Source organism: Mustela erminea, chromosome 8 (genome assembly GCF_009829155.1).
Source record: "Mustela erminea isolate mMusErm1 chromosome 8, mMusErm1.Pri, whole genome shotgun sequence".
In the NCBI taxonomy this organism is placed as follows: domain Eukaryota; kingdom Metazoa; phylum Chordata; class Mammalia; order Carnivora; family Mustelidae; genus Mustela; species Mustela erminea.
The window spans coordinates 18,812,443-18,827,569 of NC_045621.1; the positions used below are offsets into that span (position 1 = coordinate 18,812,443).

At 43.1% G+C, this 15,127-nt stretch overlaps 1 protein-coding gene across 2 annotated transcripts in view; it reads right to left on the bottom strand.

Annotated features, from left to right (window-relative positions):
* Positions 1 to 1,359: 1,359 nt before the first annotated feature.
* PLEKHM3 (pleckstrin homology domain containing M3) overlaps positions 1,360 to 15,127 on the bottom strand; it is a 178,434-nt gene continuing 164,666 nt past the window's right edge. For both annotated transcript variants that reach the window (XM_032354599.1, XM_032354600.1), the window contains exon 8: positions 1,360 to 1,899. In XM_032354599.1, coding sequence (XP_032210490.1) covers positions 1,722 to 1,899 — 178 coding nt within the window. In that variant the 3' untranslated portion in view covers positions 1,360 to 1,721. The remainder of the gene's footprint in view (positions 1,900 to 15,127) is intronic.

The following is a 15,127-nucleotide window of genomic DNA, read 5'->3' on the forward strand; positions in this document are numbered from 1 at the left end:
AGCTTGTGGTCTGGGGCCCAGGAACTGGCAGTCTGCACAAGTCTGTCTGAAATGTCTGGCCTCTAAGTGAACGGAGGTATCAAGAGTTAGGATCTGGAGGGAGCAAGGTGTCGGGGGGGGGGAGGGGGGCAGTGGCGATGGGGTTAAATGTATCCTGTACTTCCCGAGCCACTGATGCTCGAGACTCCAACAGCAGTGAAACTACCACACCGGGAGGGCATTGGAGGCATCTGCTCAGTGGCAAGAGAGTCTTCTCAGTAGTCGCCTGAACATTGTCTCAGGATCAGTGTATCTTTCTGTTCTGGAAAGAGTTCTGGTGGGAGCCACGATTTCCAGCGCTGTCCCATCTGGCATTCTGGTCACAGCCACTGGACGCGGCTCCTGGGGGTGCCCCGTGCTGGGGGCCCACCACTTGGCCAAGCAGCGAAGCAGTTTCTTAGATTTCCTACTCCTGTGATACGATTTTAGCACGTTCTGTTTCACTTTAAGGTGGCGATTATATGTGGGATTATATATTTATTTAGACAATATTATTACATTGAATTCATTATATTTATAAGTTTGACATTTTCTTCATACTCTAGCGTGGGGGTTTTGAAGTCCCATGTTACTTTGATTTTGTAAACAATTTTAAAAATGCGAAAGTGGAAAAGACAAAGCAAAGGTCCAAGTGAAAGTGCAAACACGAGCCATGAGAAATAAAGCGTTTGAAATAAATAGGAAATGCCCACACGAGATTCTGTGAAAAGAAATTGAAGACCATCTCATAGAATGTATGCATTATCTCCACCAGTCTACAAACCGATGTATTTAACCGCAGTCACAGGAAATTTCCTCAGGCCAGCACCATTACGACCTCATCAGTATTACCCATGAAACCCCGGGAAAACTGCTCTTCAGAAAGCTACGTTTTCCACCGACTATGGTGGGGGGCCCCGCAGCATCAGGGGGTGCTGGGATTCACACCCGCAAACAGACCGACACATGCAGTCATTGGTCTCTGAGGTCTTTTTTCTCAGGAAAAAACCTGAGATGAACCTCAAAGCCAGAAGGAGCTCTCCTCATAAATTCGAGGGTGCATGCTTTCTGTCAGAGGGAGCGCACACGCCTCATCTCTGAGCCACTTGGCTCGGCTGAGGTGATCCCCACCTGTGTGGTAGAAACCGAGGTGACGGCGTCAGGGACACTGGGTCCTGGAATGATCCAGGCATCGTTCCTGTGTCCTGAAGATTTTCATTCGAAACAGACGGTGATGAGTATTTGCCTCAGTTACTCCGTCCTCTGCGAAGGCTAAAAATAAATAACACGAAAATAACCGAAAGTTCTGTGGTTCTGTAGGAGATGCTTCCTCCTGTGTCCTATGTACTAAAATGGCCCCGAGAGCCAAAAAAAAAAAAAAAAAAAAAAAAAAAGTCTGGACTCTAAAGCATTGGGTGTAAACCACGTTTTGCTTGGGAGCGAGCTGCTGAAATTCAAGGCTAAGTGTAATTCAGCTACTGGTAGTTTTCTGGAGCCACGGAGGCTTCACGGACCTTTTGGACAGCGATTTGCACAGAAATACGGGACGTACTGGGATGCGTGAATATGTATGTGAATATACATCTATATCTAGCTGAAGATGAGACATCCTCCTCTTCCAAAGGGATCTGGCTGGCTAGCTAGGAAGCCGCCGGCTGCTGGCTCAGAGAGAGGTCAGTCCCTGGCCTCGGGCCCCCGCTGAGTCAGGTGTTCTGGTAGGACAGCTCGAACATGTTGCAAGCCTCCTCCAGGCTCTCGTCCATGTTCAGCCTCCGCCAGAAAGATTTCTGCTTCTTCTGCAGCTCCCGGCGGACACACCTCGGGCAGGGGACAGACTTCTCTTTGCATTCGGAATGGAAAACGGCCCCACAGCTTTCACACCTGCAAAAGCCAACCACAGAGATGGTGACCAAGGCGGGAATGGCAAGACACAGACACCTGAAATCCAGTGGCCTCCGAGCAGCTCAGAGGACATTTATTCTGGGGAGCCCTGCCACCGGGAAGAGTGATGAGTCATAGAAATGGGCTCTTTCCTTTTCCAAGATGCTCAAGGTTGAGTTTTAAGATTTTATTTATTTATTTGACAGAGAGAGATCACAAGCAGGCAGAGAGGCAGGCAAAGAGAGAGGAGGAAGCAGGCTCCCTCTTGAGCAGAGAGCCCCATGCGGGGCTCGATCCCAGGACCCTGAGTTCATGACCCGAGCCGAAGGCAGTGGCTTAGCCCACTGAGCCACCCAGGTGCCCCTTTTTTTTCTTTTTTATTAGAACTGGCTAGGGTGAGGCTTATGGCTTACAGTGGAGAGCAGTCAGCAGTCAACTAGCAATGGTGTGATCACGGGGACAATGGGCAGATCTCTGGAAGCTCTGTGGGTTAGTTTCCCCTCCAATGGCCCTGGGGTAAAGGGACAGAGAACGGAAGTGCCGTGTTCCACTGACTGCGAGCGCTCTGAGCACCAGAGACAACCCCAGTGTGTGACCGCAGTGAAAATGTAGCTCCCCACTTCTGTAAACACGGAGTAAGTGGGCCCCTGTTACTCCTTGCCCTCATTTAACAGTTTGGAAAGATAACATGACACATTTTCATTTTCTGATTGTTATCCTCAGGTCTATTGTCCTTCTGAGTTTTCTTTTTTCTTTCTTTCTTTTTTTTTTTTTTTTAATTGGGAATAGCCCCACCACTGTAAGCCCATCTTTATAGCACAAGTGGGAAGGGTAAAGCATGGGAAAGTTGGGAAGAGAATATTTTTTAAAACACGCAGATTAACTTAGAGAGAGGAGGCATTCCAGGTGGATGACTAGTTTGCTGTCTCGCTTGGTGGAAGCCTGTGCAATAGCCCAAAATGGCTTGTTTCTGCTACAGAGTCTTTAATAGTGAGGAACTGACAAGCACAATGATGGCTGCCCAGGGGGTGGCTGGCCAGTGCGGATTACGGTGCCCACCCTTCCATCGCAGAGTGACAAGCAACTATTCCCTCACCTCAGGAGCCCAGGGAATTGGTTTGACCAGCAGCAGTCCCGGGAGGGTCCAGCACGAGGCTGGGTTCAAAGAGGACTATGCAGGAAGCAGTTCTCAGGGCTCAGCTTGTGCTCCTTTTGCTTTTCCTCTGGTACCTTGGGCTTCCGTCCTGGGCATACGATGGTCTCTGGAGCACCATTCCCTAGCATGCAACAGACTTAGCCCCGACATCACTTAGGATTCGGAAAGTTTGATGAAAGGAGGATCCTCCCACCCACCTTTGGACCCAGGGAGTGAGCGACAGTGGGAGTGGGGTGGCGTGGGGAGGGGCGCAGGGAGGAAGCCATACTGATCAGCTGAGAGACCAAAAGACAGAAGCTTCACTGTACCCAGTAGTCTCTGCCCAAGCTCAGCTCTCTGGGCAAGTAAAACAGAGAGGCAGTATGAAAGTAGGCATAGGGTTACTTGGCCTGACTTCACTTCCCACCTTCAAATCACTTTCTGGCTACCTGACTGCTACGGACTGAATTGTAGGGCCGCCGCCCCACCCCGCCACTCAAGGCCTACGTTGAAGCCCTAACCCCCAGACACACTGCCTGTGGAGACACAGGGTTAAATCAGGTCAGGAGGGTGGGCCCTGATTAGTGTCCTTATAAGAAGAGACATCAGAGGGCTTTCTCTCTCTTCTCCCCCACTGTGTGCACCCAGAGGAAGGGCCGTGTGAGGAGCACAGCATGAAGGTGGCCATCTTGCAAGCCAGGAAGGGAGCTCTCACTGGAAACCACGCCCTGCTGGATCTTGCTCTGGGACTCCCAGCTTCCAGAACCATGAGCAGTAAATATCTGTTGTGTGAGCCCCCCTGGGCTGTGGTATTTTGGAGGACAGCCTGAGTAGTCTGTGACAGTGACCTGGAGTAAGTCATTTCACCTCTCTGCTCCTCAATTGCCTTGTCTTAACATGCCCCTCAGAGAGATCTTGTGAGGCTCAAAGGGAGTAACACATGAAGCGTGTCGCGGAGTTCCTGCACAGGAATACAGCTAAGACTGCTTCTTCCAGGGTGAGCAGCTGCCTCCAGGTATCTTTGGCGACTCTTCCTGCAGTCTGATGGCACCGATGTCACCACGGTGACCTGAGGACATCTTGGATCAACCCCCTCGTGGCACAGATAAGAAGACTGAGATTCTAAGGCTAGTGATGGTCTCGTGAGGACACACGGAGTTAGGTTGTGACTAGAACCCGGGACTCCGACAGCCCAGCCGTGGCTTCCACTGAAGCCGAGTCATGTGAGTGAGGGGAATGCACCATCCTGGAGAGAAACGTGGGCTTCCAGTCAGAAGACTCCTGTCCCGATCACAACCCTTTCTTTGAGTGATCTTGGGCAAGTCACTGACTTTCTCTGGTCTCCTCATTTGTAAAATGCTGCTCACGGTGACCTCCTTCCTACTCAGACCGTATGTGGAATGAGCAGATGAACATGACATCACCTTTCACGGTGACTCTTGTCCCTGCCTTCCTCATGCTGGAGCCACACCAGTCAGGAGAGTCCAGCATCTCCCGGCCCTCAGCCCCTCCCTCCTTCCGGGGGATGAAGGTTAGACCCACGTCTCCTCATGCCTCCTTTCTGGGCCAGCTCCACCCCAGTGGCAATGGCTTTGTCCTCCCTGGGTCTCACCTCTGTACCTTCCTGTCACTGAAGTGACACTAATGGTAGCCTTATCAAGTAAATTTCCTCCTTCCTGCCCCCTTGCCCTGCTGAGTAAGTGATTTACACACCTAGGGATATTGCCCAAGGGCAGTGATTGATAAGGAGAAAACCATGAGGTTCCTTCAGTACCACTCCCTTATCTCTGCTGATACTGGCACCCCTCACCCCTGCACCCTGCTCCGGTGAAGAGGTTGAGTCTTATTGGGTACTTCTGGTGCAACAAACACTCATGGGGTGGCCTAGGGGCTGAGTACACCTGCTCTTTCTAGCCAAAGGTCAGTAACTGCAAAAAAGTCCAAGATAAAAAATTAATGATTTCAGAATGTAACCAAGTCCTATTTTCTAACCATTTGTAAGCCAGCAGTCATCTTTTGAACTGTAAAATGGACAGACTGATCAATGACCTTCCCAAATTCAGACAATCTATTATTAACTTTCCCCCTGACTTTTTTTTTTTTTTTTAAATGAAAAGAATAAGGTCAGGAAAAGGAAGGAGGAAGAGAAACTGTTTCTTACATAAAAGTTATGGTGCTTTGTAAGAAAAATGTGCAGGAAAAATAAAGTGTTTGCATTTAAAAATGCAATATATAGGCATGCTCCTCTTTGAGAATATTATTTAAAAGGCCCTTTCACTTTAAAAGAGTTCACTGGCTCCTTAGTGTTTACTGAATTTCCTGACTGTATTTAAAATATGATTTTACAAACAACTTTTCAGGAACATAGCTTATATATAAGGTAAATTTACCAATGCAATCATCCATGTAGAAAATTGCAGCAGATAATGAAAGAGAAATGTCCTTCAGTGTTCCCAAGTGATAAATCAAATGAAAGCCAGCCAGTTTCATCTTCATTTCGGAGTTCCCCACTCCCAGCAATCAGCAATTTCGCTGCCTTTCTAGTGTTGGTTGTACACCACAGAGAACAAAGACATAGGTCCTCCTTTCCAGTGTCCCAGAGAACGCAACTACAGGGAGACATATATTTGCTACTGACCAAAGCCATCCAGTGGGTTATTCCTGAAAACGTCTGTTGCTTCACTGAATCCAGGGATCTAACCTCATACTGTTGGCATTTGGGGCCAGAGAGTTCTCTGTGGTGCAGGGCTGCCCTGTACTACACGGTGTTCAGTGGCATCCCCGGCCTCTACCCAGCAGATGCTGGTCACAATCCTTCCCCATCCAGGTTGTGGCAACCAACAGTGTCTCTGGACACGGCCACAAGTCCAAATGCCCCCTGGGAGGGGCAGGGAGATCATCCCAGTTGAGAACCATTGACCTAACCTATCTGGAGAAGGCATCGTGGAGGAAGCACCCAGGGGGACTTACACGGTGCCCCCCACTCCTGGTGGAACTCACAAGTGTCAACTGCGGGCTTATACCAACCAATAAGGTCCAACGCAGTGTTACTGATTCATTTCATTTTCACAAATATATATATATTTTAATACATCATTTGGTTAAGATAGCTGAAACTCACAGGCATTAACCACCCCATGGTTTTGAAAACTAATTTAGAACATCACATAAGAAGTCAATACCCACGACACAATTCTGTGCACGCCATGGGAACCCTTAACTTTCTATCAACTCACTCTGATTTTTTGGTCTTCCTCAAAAGCCATCCTGGTGGTTGACCCTCAGTTGCATTTATTTACTCCCTGGCCAAGAATATCAGGGCTGTTTCTCTGTGGTGGTCTTCACTTTGTTATGTCCTATGTAGGCCATCTAGCAAATCTAACCCAAAAACTTCTACTTGCCCCACAAAATAAACTGCTTTTACGTAACTGGGAAGCAGTTAGGTTTCAGCAACATCTACAGTGAAAAGGAGGCCAGAAAATATTAAGGAGGACATTTACTGCAGAGAGAAGGGCTGGACTGAAGTGAGGAGCCCTGAGTTCTTGGCCCAGGCTGGCCCCACTGTCCCTGGGGCCTTGGGTAAGTTACTTCATCCCTGAACCTCTCGTTCTCCACAGAAGTAAAAGGGGGAAGTTGGATTCTCTAAGGTTCCTTCCAACTTGCAGATTTTGTGCAGGGCAGGGGTGTGGGGCAGGGAAAGGCTGTTCTGGGTCTTACCCTTCTCTTTCCACATTTCTTGCCCCCAAGTCTGTGGATGGATGAGTGGGAACTCAGCCTTGCCGGCCACTCCTCGGAAAGCCTCAAACTGACAAGCTGGAACTGAATGTGAATGTGAAGTGAAGTGAAGAGCATTACTTTAAATTTTATTTATTTGCAGCGGTTAATCAAACCATGAAATAGCTTACAGACTAGCACATACAGCTCTGGTTATCAGGAATTTGGCTAAAAGGAGCTGACTCTGCCTCTTTCTCAGAACATCTCAATTAAACATTAAGGATTCCTTTTTAGGGATTTTCCCAAACCTCATCAACACCCTCTCTCCCCCAAGGAAAAAACCCTGAAGGGTTCAGTGCTGTGGGGGTCTTTATTTTGGGGATGGAATGGAGGCTGGCTAGAGGCGGCAGTCATGTATCGTCCTATGCAGAAGACATCTTGTGTTTTAACCACTAGGACAGCCACACTGGAACATCAGCACTGCGCACGCCATATGATGTGGGACGAGGGAGAAGGAACTCTAGGCCTGTCTCTTCTGAAGCCATGAACTGTCCACGTGTGCCCTTTCCTAGGTCCCTTTCCTAGGGTTCAGGGCGGGGGCGTAGCATCACCACTGTGTGTCAGGGGGAATGCAGATCTCATTCTCTTAGTAAAGGCATCATCACGTGAGGCTCTATACATTTCATGAACAGTCTTTGACCTAAACATTGCTTATTGACCTATGGGAAGTGACGGAGATGTTCATACCCTAGAAATCTAATAGCCACAGACAACGATGGTCTTACTCCAGCTCTCAAAACCAAGAAAACGAACCTGCTGCAAATGGACAGAGCTACGTATGTGCAGGGGGAAAGGGTTGCTCTCTGATACAGCAAAGCGGCAAGAATTGCCGGCCGCAGACAGTTTCCTGTTCTGGAATGCTGATGATGTGACACCAATTAGAGACAGGCTTGATGGCTTTGTCTGTGTCTTCCAGATTCTAGCTGCACCCAGGAGGGTCACAGGAAGCTGCTAAAGGCCCCTGCCCCAAGTTGAGGTCAGTGAAATGCTTCTGCTCTGCTCATGTTGGATTTTTCTCCTGCTGCATTTTTATTTTTGGCTCAGGCAACGACCTCAGATATTTCATTAGCTTGAAAGTCAGCCTTGAGTTTGGCTGGATCTCTGACAAGTGGAAGGACAGGCCTGCAGAGCAGGGCAGAGCTCTGGCTGATTTCCACTCTGCGGAGCCCACAGCGACGAGGGTGGGGTGCAGAAATCAGTGCACGCGATCAGGCATGCGAGTGCGGTGGGGCATACGGCTACTATGTCAGGCGCCCCACAGAGCCACTAGCTATTACTGGTTTTTCCAAGAAACCAAGATGGTTATTGAAATCTCTTAGCTAAGGGAGGTAGTTATTGGGGCCTGGTTATTTTAATGTTTTGGGTTGGTGTTCTCCCCTGTTATTGTGATGAGTGAATATAAGCCAGTAACTTATAATTTGCTTCAATGGGAAATCACATAAGGTGTATGTCTGTGTATGTACATATGTGTTATGTATGTACTTACTGTATGTACATGGGTATGTATACTGTTTGGAAGATTACAGAGAACATGTAACTAAACTTTCTAGAGTGAAATGAGTTAAATGTGACACAGTTGAACAGATTCTTCCTTTTGTGGGGAAACAGGGTTAAAATAAAGGATGGTCACCACAATCTCAGGCACGTGCTGATGGCTGGGGACAGTCCAAGTTTCACAGCCTCTGCCCGGAGCACCCCTTCCGGTGAAGTCTTCAGCCAGGATTACTAGAAATCTACACACTCCAGATGCCCCCCCTCTCTTCCGCCCCAGGGGAAGCAAGTGAATGGGGAGCAAGAGGGCAAAGGGTCTGGAAATGTTGGATTACGGAACTGTTGTGGCTCCATGCAGAGTGAGAAACGGGACTACATTGGGGATTATTCATTGTGGGTTTTTTTTCTTTTTTTGGCGGGGGTACGGAGGTGGGCGGCCAAAAGGTATCCACGTGATTTGATGGGAACTGAACAAGACTGGAAAAGATCTCGCTCCTTTGGCCAAATGTCCGGTAGATATAGGTGTGTATGTGCTAGTATGTAAAGCTATTCCAATAGTTTTGAATGGTAAATGCAAATACAGCCAGATTGATATTGGACATTTCAATTAGGCAGCGTTTGTATGCCTTTTGCCCCTGTTTTTAGAGAGATTATCCTTATAATCCCTCTCTGAGCTGGGTACTATTTGTTTTCCCATTTTTAATAAGTCAGTCACTAAATGGATAAAATGGAATGGGATGAGAAAGTATCTGGTGGCTGCTTAGGTCCCTAAACTATTAAGTGTGTGATCGACTCTGGCCTTGATTCCAGCCTCCTGACTTGAAATCTGGCTCTCCTTCCCTTTCAGTTACTCAGCACAGTCCCAAAAGCTTGCTAAGACTCAGATCTTGGGAAGAACAATTGGTATGGCCTGCAGTGATCTTTTTATTTACCTTTTAATCCCCAGAGTTAATTAAGGAAGAGTTTCTCCCCTGATTGCAGACCACAAAGCCTTTGGCTTTTACAAGTCTTGCACTTTTAGTTTGTAAACCAAGCTCAGTTAATAGCTTTAACAAAAGCTTTACTTAAAATCTTGGCTTTGAAAGAGAATGTAATCAAGGGTTAATTAATTCATTTGTTAATTTTGCTATCCCATTGGGAGTAGTAAATCACATTATCTTTAGTGCCAATGCTTAACAAATGCTTCTTGCTAATTTGTGGATGGTGACAAGAACTTCTCATTAATACTCTATGTATATATATGAAATCTTAATAGATTTGATCTGAGTGAAATAGTTATTTGGGGATAGGGAAAAACTAGTAATTCTGACACTTCTCAGTTTTTTTTTTTTGTTGTTGTTGTTTTTTATGGTTCATCTGGGTGTTAATATAATTCTCAACAAATGTCCATCTGTTCTTGGGTTTACTTTAGGAAAATCTCATTTATTATTAGAGAAAGTAAAGAAACTGCAGGAAGATTTAAGAATTTTCTGTAATTTCCAGAAAAAGCTAGAACATATAATTGTAGCCATGAGAGAATCTTAAGTAGGAGCAGTGGCTTTCTGTAAAAATTTCTAAAGTAGTTCAAAACACCTAAGAGCCGAAGAGATGTTTAGCAATGTCTTGCTACATCTAAGACAAAGGTAGTGAATATAATAATATTTGGCTAATGTAGATTTTAAAAAAGTTTAGCTTATATATGGACTTCCACTGATCCAACAATTCTACCTTTTTTATGTAAAACCGAAAAATGCAACTGTGAAGTTTTTGAAGTAAGCCTCTTTAAAAGAAATCATTTATAAGGATGATATGTACCTAAGACTCTGAATGGGATTTACTTCTACTTAACATATTATGTATCAGTTCCTCAAAGTACTAAGACTTCTAATGGAGCTAAATAAAAGACAGTTTTGGGGATAGGTACAATGCAAAAAATTCAGAAGGTAAACCATATCTAAATTTATGAACATGACTGATTGCTTAGGAATAAGTTAGTGATATAAATGTAGGAGGAGGAAGACATTCAAGTGAAAGCCCCGAAGTGTTTTGTCATTACTTTCCAAATTAGCTCCCCTAATTTGTCTCCTCTCACAGTACCATTTTCTTAACGAGATGGTATCACCTCATTTTCTTTTTTTTTTTTTTAAAGATTTTATTTATTTATTTGACGGAGAGAAATCACAAGTAGGCAGAGAGGTGGGCAGAGAGAGAGAAGGAAGCAGGCTCCCCGCTGAGCAGAGAGCCCGACTCGGGGCTCGATCCCAGGACGCTGGGATCATGACCGGAGCCGAAGGCAGAGGCTTTAGCCCACGGAGCCACCCAGTCGCCCCAGTATCACATCATTTTCTAATACTCGATGTGTTCGAGGCCAGTGGTTTTCAAAGTGTGGTCCCTGGACCAACCAGAGAATTTGGTAGAAATGAAAAATTATTGGATGCCACTCCAGACATACTGCATCATATATTCTAGGGTGGGACCTGGCAATCTGTGTTTGAACAAGACTTCCAGAGAATTCTGATGAATATAAAAGTGTGAAAACTACTGCTCTAGGCCAATTGTCTCCAAAGACAGCAGGGCTGACATATTAGATAGCAGTTATAAATACTTAGAACAAAAATATGGACTTTGCAAAATGAAAATGGAAAGTGGTATTTTTTTTATATTGGGCTTTGCATTTCATATCTATTAATATTTTCTCATAGCTGATAGGTAAGAATCTCATTTTACTTTCTTTAATTGGAAGTGATATTAAGCTATTCAGATACAGGCTATTTGCATATTTTTCCAGTAAATCAGTTCATGTCCTTTGCCCATTGTCTAATGACTTTTACTTAGAGAGTTTTAAAGATTTTTTATATTTGGGAAGTTAATTCTTTGTTAAATGTGCTAAAAATATCTCTTCAAGTTGCCTGTTTACATTTGTCTTTACAGAACTCTAAGCATTTAACTTTTAAAAAATATATTTAAAAGCATCTGCTTGGGCCACCTGGGTGGCTCAGTGGTTAAGCATCTGCCTTTGGCTCAGGTCATGATCCTAGGGTCCTGGGATTGAGCCCCGCATCGGGCTCCCTGCTCCTTGCAGGAAGCCTGCTTCTCCCTCTCCCAGTCACCCTGCTTGTGTTCCCTCTCTCATTGTGTCTCTCTCTGTCAAATAAATAAAAATCTTAAAAATAAAATAAAATAAAAGCATTTTGCTTCCATGGCTTCTGGGTTTGTGTCAAGCTTAGAAAGACCTTCCCCACTTAAGATGACAAAAATATTCACCCATCTTTTCTTCTAGCACTTTATGGATTTTATTTTTACATCAAAATATCTGATACATCTGGAATTGATCGTGATGTGGAGTATGGTAAAGTCCGGCATTATTTTTCTTTCTCCAAATGGCTGTCTAGTTCCCAGTTTCTTTCAAGGAATGTTCCATCTTTTGTTTCGCTAATTTGCTGTGCATCTTTATCATGTACTAAATTCCCATATTACTTGGGTCTGTTTGCATACTTTCTGAAATCATGTTCCATTGATATGTCTGTTCCCATGCCAGCACTGTACTGCGTAGTATATAATACATTTTTATAGCTAATGAAAACGGTCTCCCTTCATGTAAACAACTTTAGAGGTCAAATTCTATATTGAATATATTAGGAAAGTTTACTGCCACCCATCTGAATGTTAAATAAAAAATTTTTTGAAATATAGATGATCAACTAATTTTAAAATTTTATAGTATAATTTATAAGGTTTATCTAAAATGAAATGCACCTGTGTAAACATCTCAGAAGGTCAAGGTCCTGGCTTTAGATATTTGAGTTCTTATTTTTTTTTTCATCATTATGTAGTGATAAAGGTATTGTATAACTTTGGGAAGGTAAACTAACAGGTTGCTTACATGTTTATAAAATTAGGAAACACGATACAATTGTTTAACAGTGTATATACTCTTAGTAATTAAAATTATCCTACCTTGTAGGAACCTAGATGTATTATCTTGGAAACATAACTTAAAACATGGTATACATTATTATTGAACAAAGGAAGATGTGAAGAACAATGCATGTTGAACAGTCCCTTTCATTCAGTGTGAACATTATTTAGAACATTTTTACTCTGCCTATGAGGAAAAATTGGATAGAAATGATAATCATGCTAAGAAAATTAGTTACGCTATCTATGTACACAAGCAACAAAAGGAGACCTTAACTATATTGTCAGGGAAGCTGAAGGAAGGAAAGAAAAGTCATCTTTCTTGCTAGCTGCTTTGACTTCATTTCTGTCCCTAAGTCCCTTGGCTTGTGCCTCTTTCAAGCATTGTATGAAAACCACTATTGTGCCCCCTCCCCCACCATCTGGCCCCCACATCTCCCCAACTGCCATGGAAAATTTGCTTATCTCTTTTCATTCTCAATTCTGAAATTTTTCTTTCAAATCGGTGATGTAAGCTGCTTTCCAGCTAAGTCTTTTAATTTAAATTTCCTTTCTCTCCACCATCAAGGATTCTTTCTAGAAAAAAAGTGTTAACTCCTCTTAAGAAGGGCTTTAATATACTTCAGGTTCTCACCTCTCAAGGCCAAACTAGATTTTTCAGTTTAAGTCAAGTCTGCTTAAGTTAATGGCTTTCAATGTTGTCTTTGAATCAGCCACTGGTTCATGACTTACTGGTTTTCATAAAAGGAAATTCCCACATTTCTGTTTTTCACATGAATTACTACTTTTTAAATGCTATCTTTTTCTGTTTTCTCATCGAAAGTTTACAAAATTCTTCCCATTATTTTTGTTGAGAACCTCTCCCCACCAACCTACCACCAGCCATCACCAGAAGTGAGACTAGTTAAGGGTATATAGTATAGTCTTTTGCCCTCCTGAGGTTAGTTTGTGCATTCCCTCAAATTTTAGGCTAGTGCTGTGAGGACAGGGAGAGGCAGAAAGGGGACTGTACTGGAATTCAACAGCCAGCATCTCCCAGGAGCTAGGCCCAGGTGCTGGGTGGGGATGAGGGCTTCCCTGGGGAGGGTGGAAAGAGGGGGTGTATGTCGGGGGTGGGAGTGATGGGCAGATGACTGCTAAGCTTCTCTCTCATTCTACAAAAGTTCTATGCTTAGACTCAACATAATTGAGTCCAAGCGGCAACTGTGGTAGAGAATGAACATCTACAGACTGCCTTTTCTTTATTTTAAGCACTTTGAAAGCATTAGGAACTGGAAGATGATTATTAATGATAGGTATGGATAGCATATGCCAATGATTCCTGAGGCACCATTGAGCAGTTTAATATTCAGAATACTGAAGCGGTTTAATACAGACATGATAATATACATTAGTTGCCAAGATAAAAACCAAAATAAATAAAGGATTTTTTTAAGGCCAATTTAACAAGATCTTGCTATCTGTAGTCCCATAATTTGTTAGGTGAAAAAAGTCTCACAATATCGAAAACATATACTGTAAAACCACGTTACTATTTTACCTTTTGTAATTCTGAAGCATAAAACAGTTCATTTCAGAACATACAGCTCAGGCTGCAGAGTCAACAGTTTTTGTATGGAAAGGTAAACACTCCTGTCTTCCCTATTGTGTATTCAGGTTACTTATTTACAGTCACATGGGGAAGGAAAAAACACACTAAAAAAATGACCAAAAAGTTGTTTTGAGAGTTAAATGATCTGAGTGGCTTAGCAAGACTCAAGTTTTTGACATGAATGTTTCCACTGGGCCAGAAAAATATATCTATCCCTAACATATGATAGAATGCTAGCTATCATTCAATGAAGTCATGTATCTTGGTGATGTCCACATTTAAGTAGAGAGTTTCCTTGAAATTGGTTTAAAAGTTATTTAAAATAAAAGAAAATACATGGAAAAGTGCAGATTTGAAAAACTAAAAATAAAGGAAACTTCATGAATTATTTATTGAGCATTTACTATGTGCTGTTCTAAATGCAGATAATTGAGCAGTGAGCAAATAGATAAAAGTCCATTTCCTCATGGAGCTATTATTTCAAAGTGGTAGACTGAATCACAATTTACATTTATATCTTAATCTCTATAGGTAAATTGTATCAAAAAGAGTCAACCTTGCTAAAAACATCATGACAAACTAGCAAACAGACTAATATAAAATGCCAAGCAAAGGAGCTGAATGAAGTGAAGTTCTAACTTCTTTGTCAGTAAGAGCTTAAAACAGTGTCATATACCAGGTAGGCAAACCCAGAGGTGGAAGGTGACTTGTCAAAGGTCACACAGCAAATCAGGGAAAGAGTAAGGGATGACATCTAGACTTTTGTATTCCTACTCCAGTGATCTATGGACTAGTCTGCCTCTACTTTTTAAATGGATCTTAATGATTTTAGAACCAATAAAATTTCCTTCCTGTTAAAGTAGCCACCAATAAAAATCTATCTATAAACTTATTCTGATATGATGTGATAAAAAAGATGGATATAAAACTATGTATTTAATATATTGTCAATTTTTTAAAAAAGTAGACATGCATACATATGTATGGAGATTCTTCTTCTTTATAATTTTGGTGTACTTTTCAAATTTTCTATAATGCACATCAGCTTTATATGGTCAGAAAATTACAACATGAGTTAAACAATGATGAACATTGTTCTTTACTCAACTCAACAAAAAAAGTTTGTCTGAACTGCTTAGCGATAAGATGATCGCACAGTATTATCCAGACACCTTAACAAGAAGCTTGGTAAGAAATGTGTCTAGGTGGAGATGACAGCCATCTACTTAAATGACTAAGTGACTTCAAGAAACAATGGCAGCAGCCTCACCAGCGAGGACTGCGTTTATAAATGCACTGTATTTATAAAGTGATTTAATGGCATAAAGCATCAGGTCAGC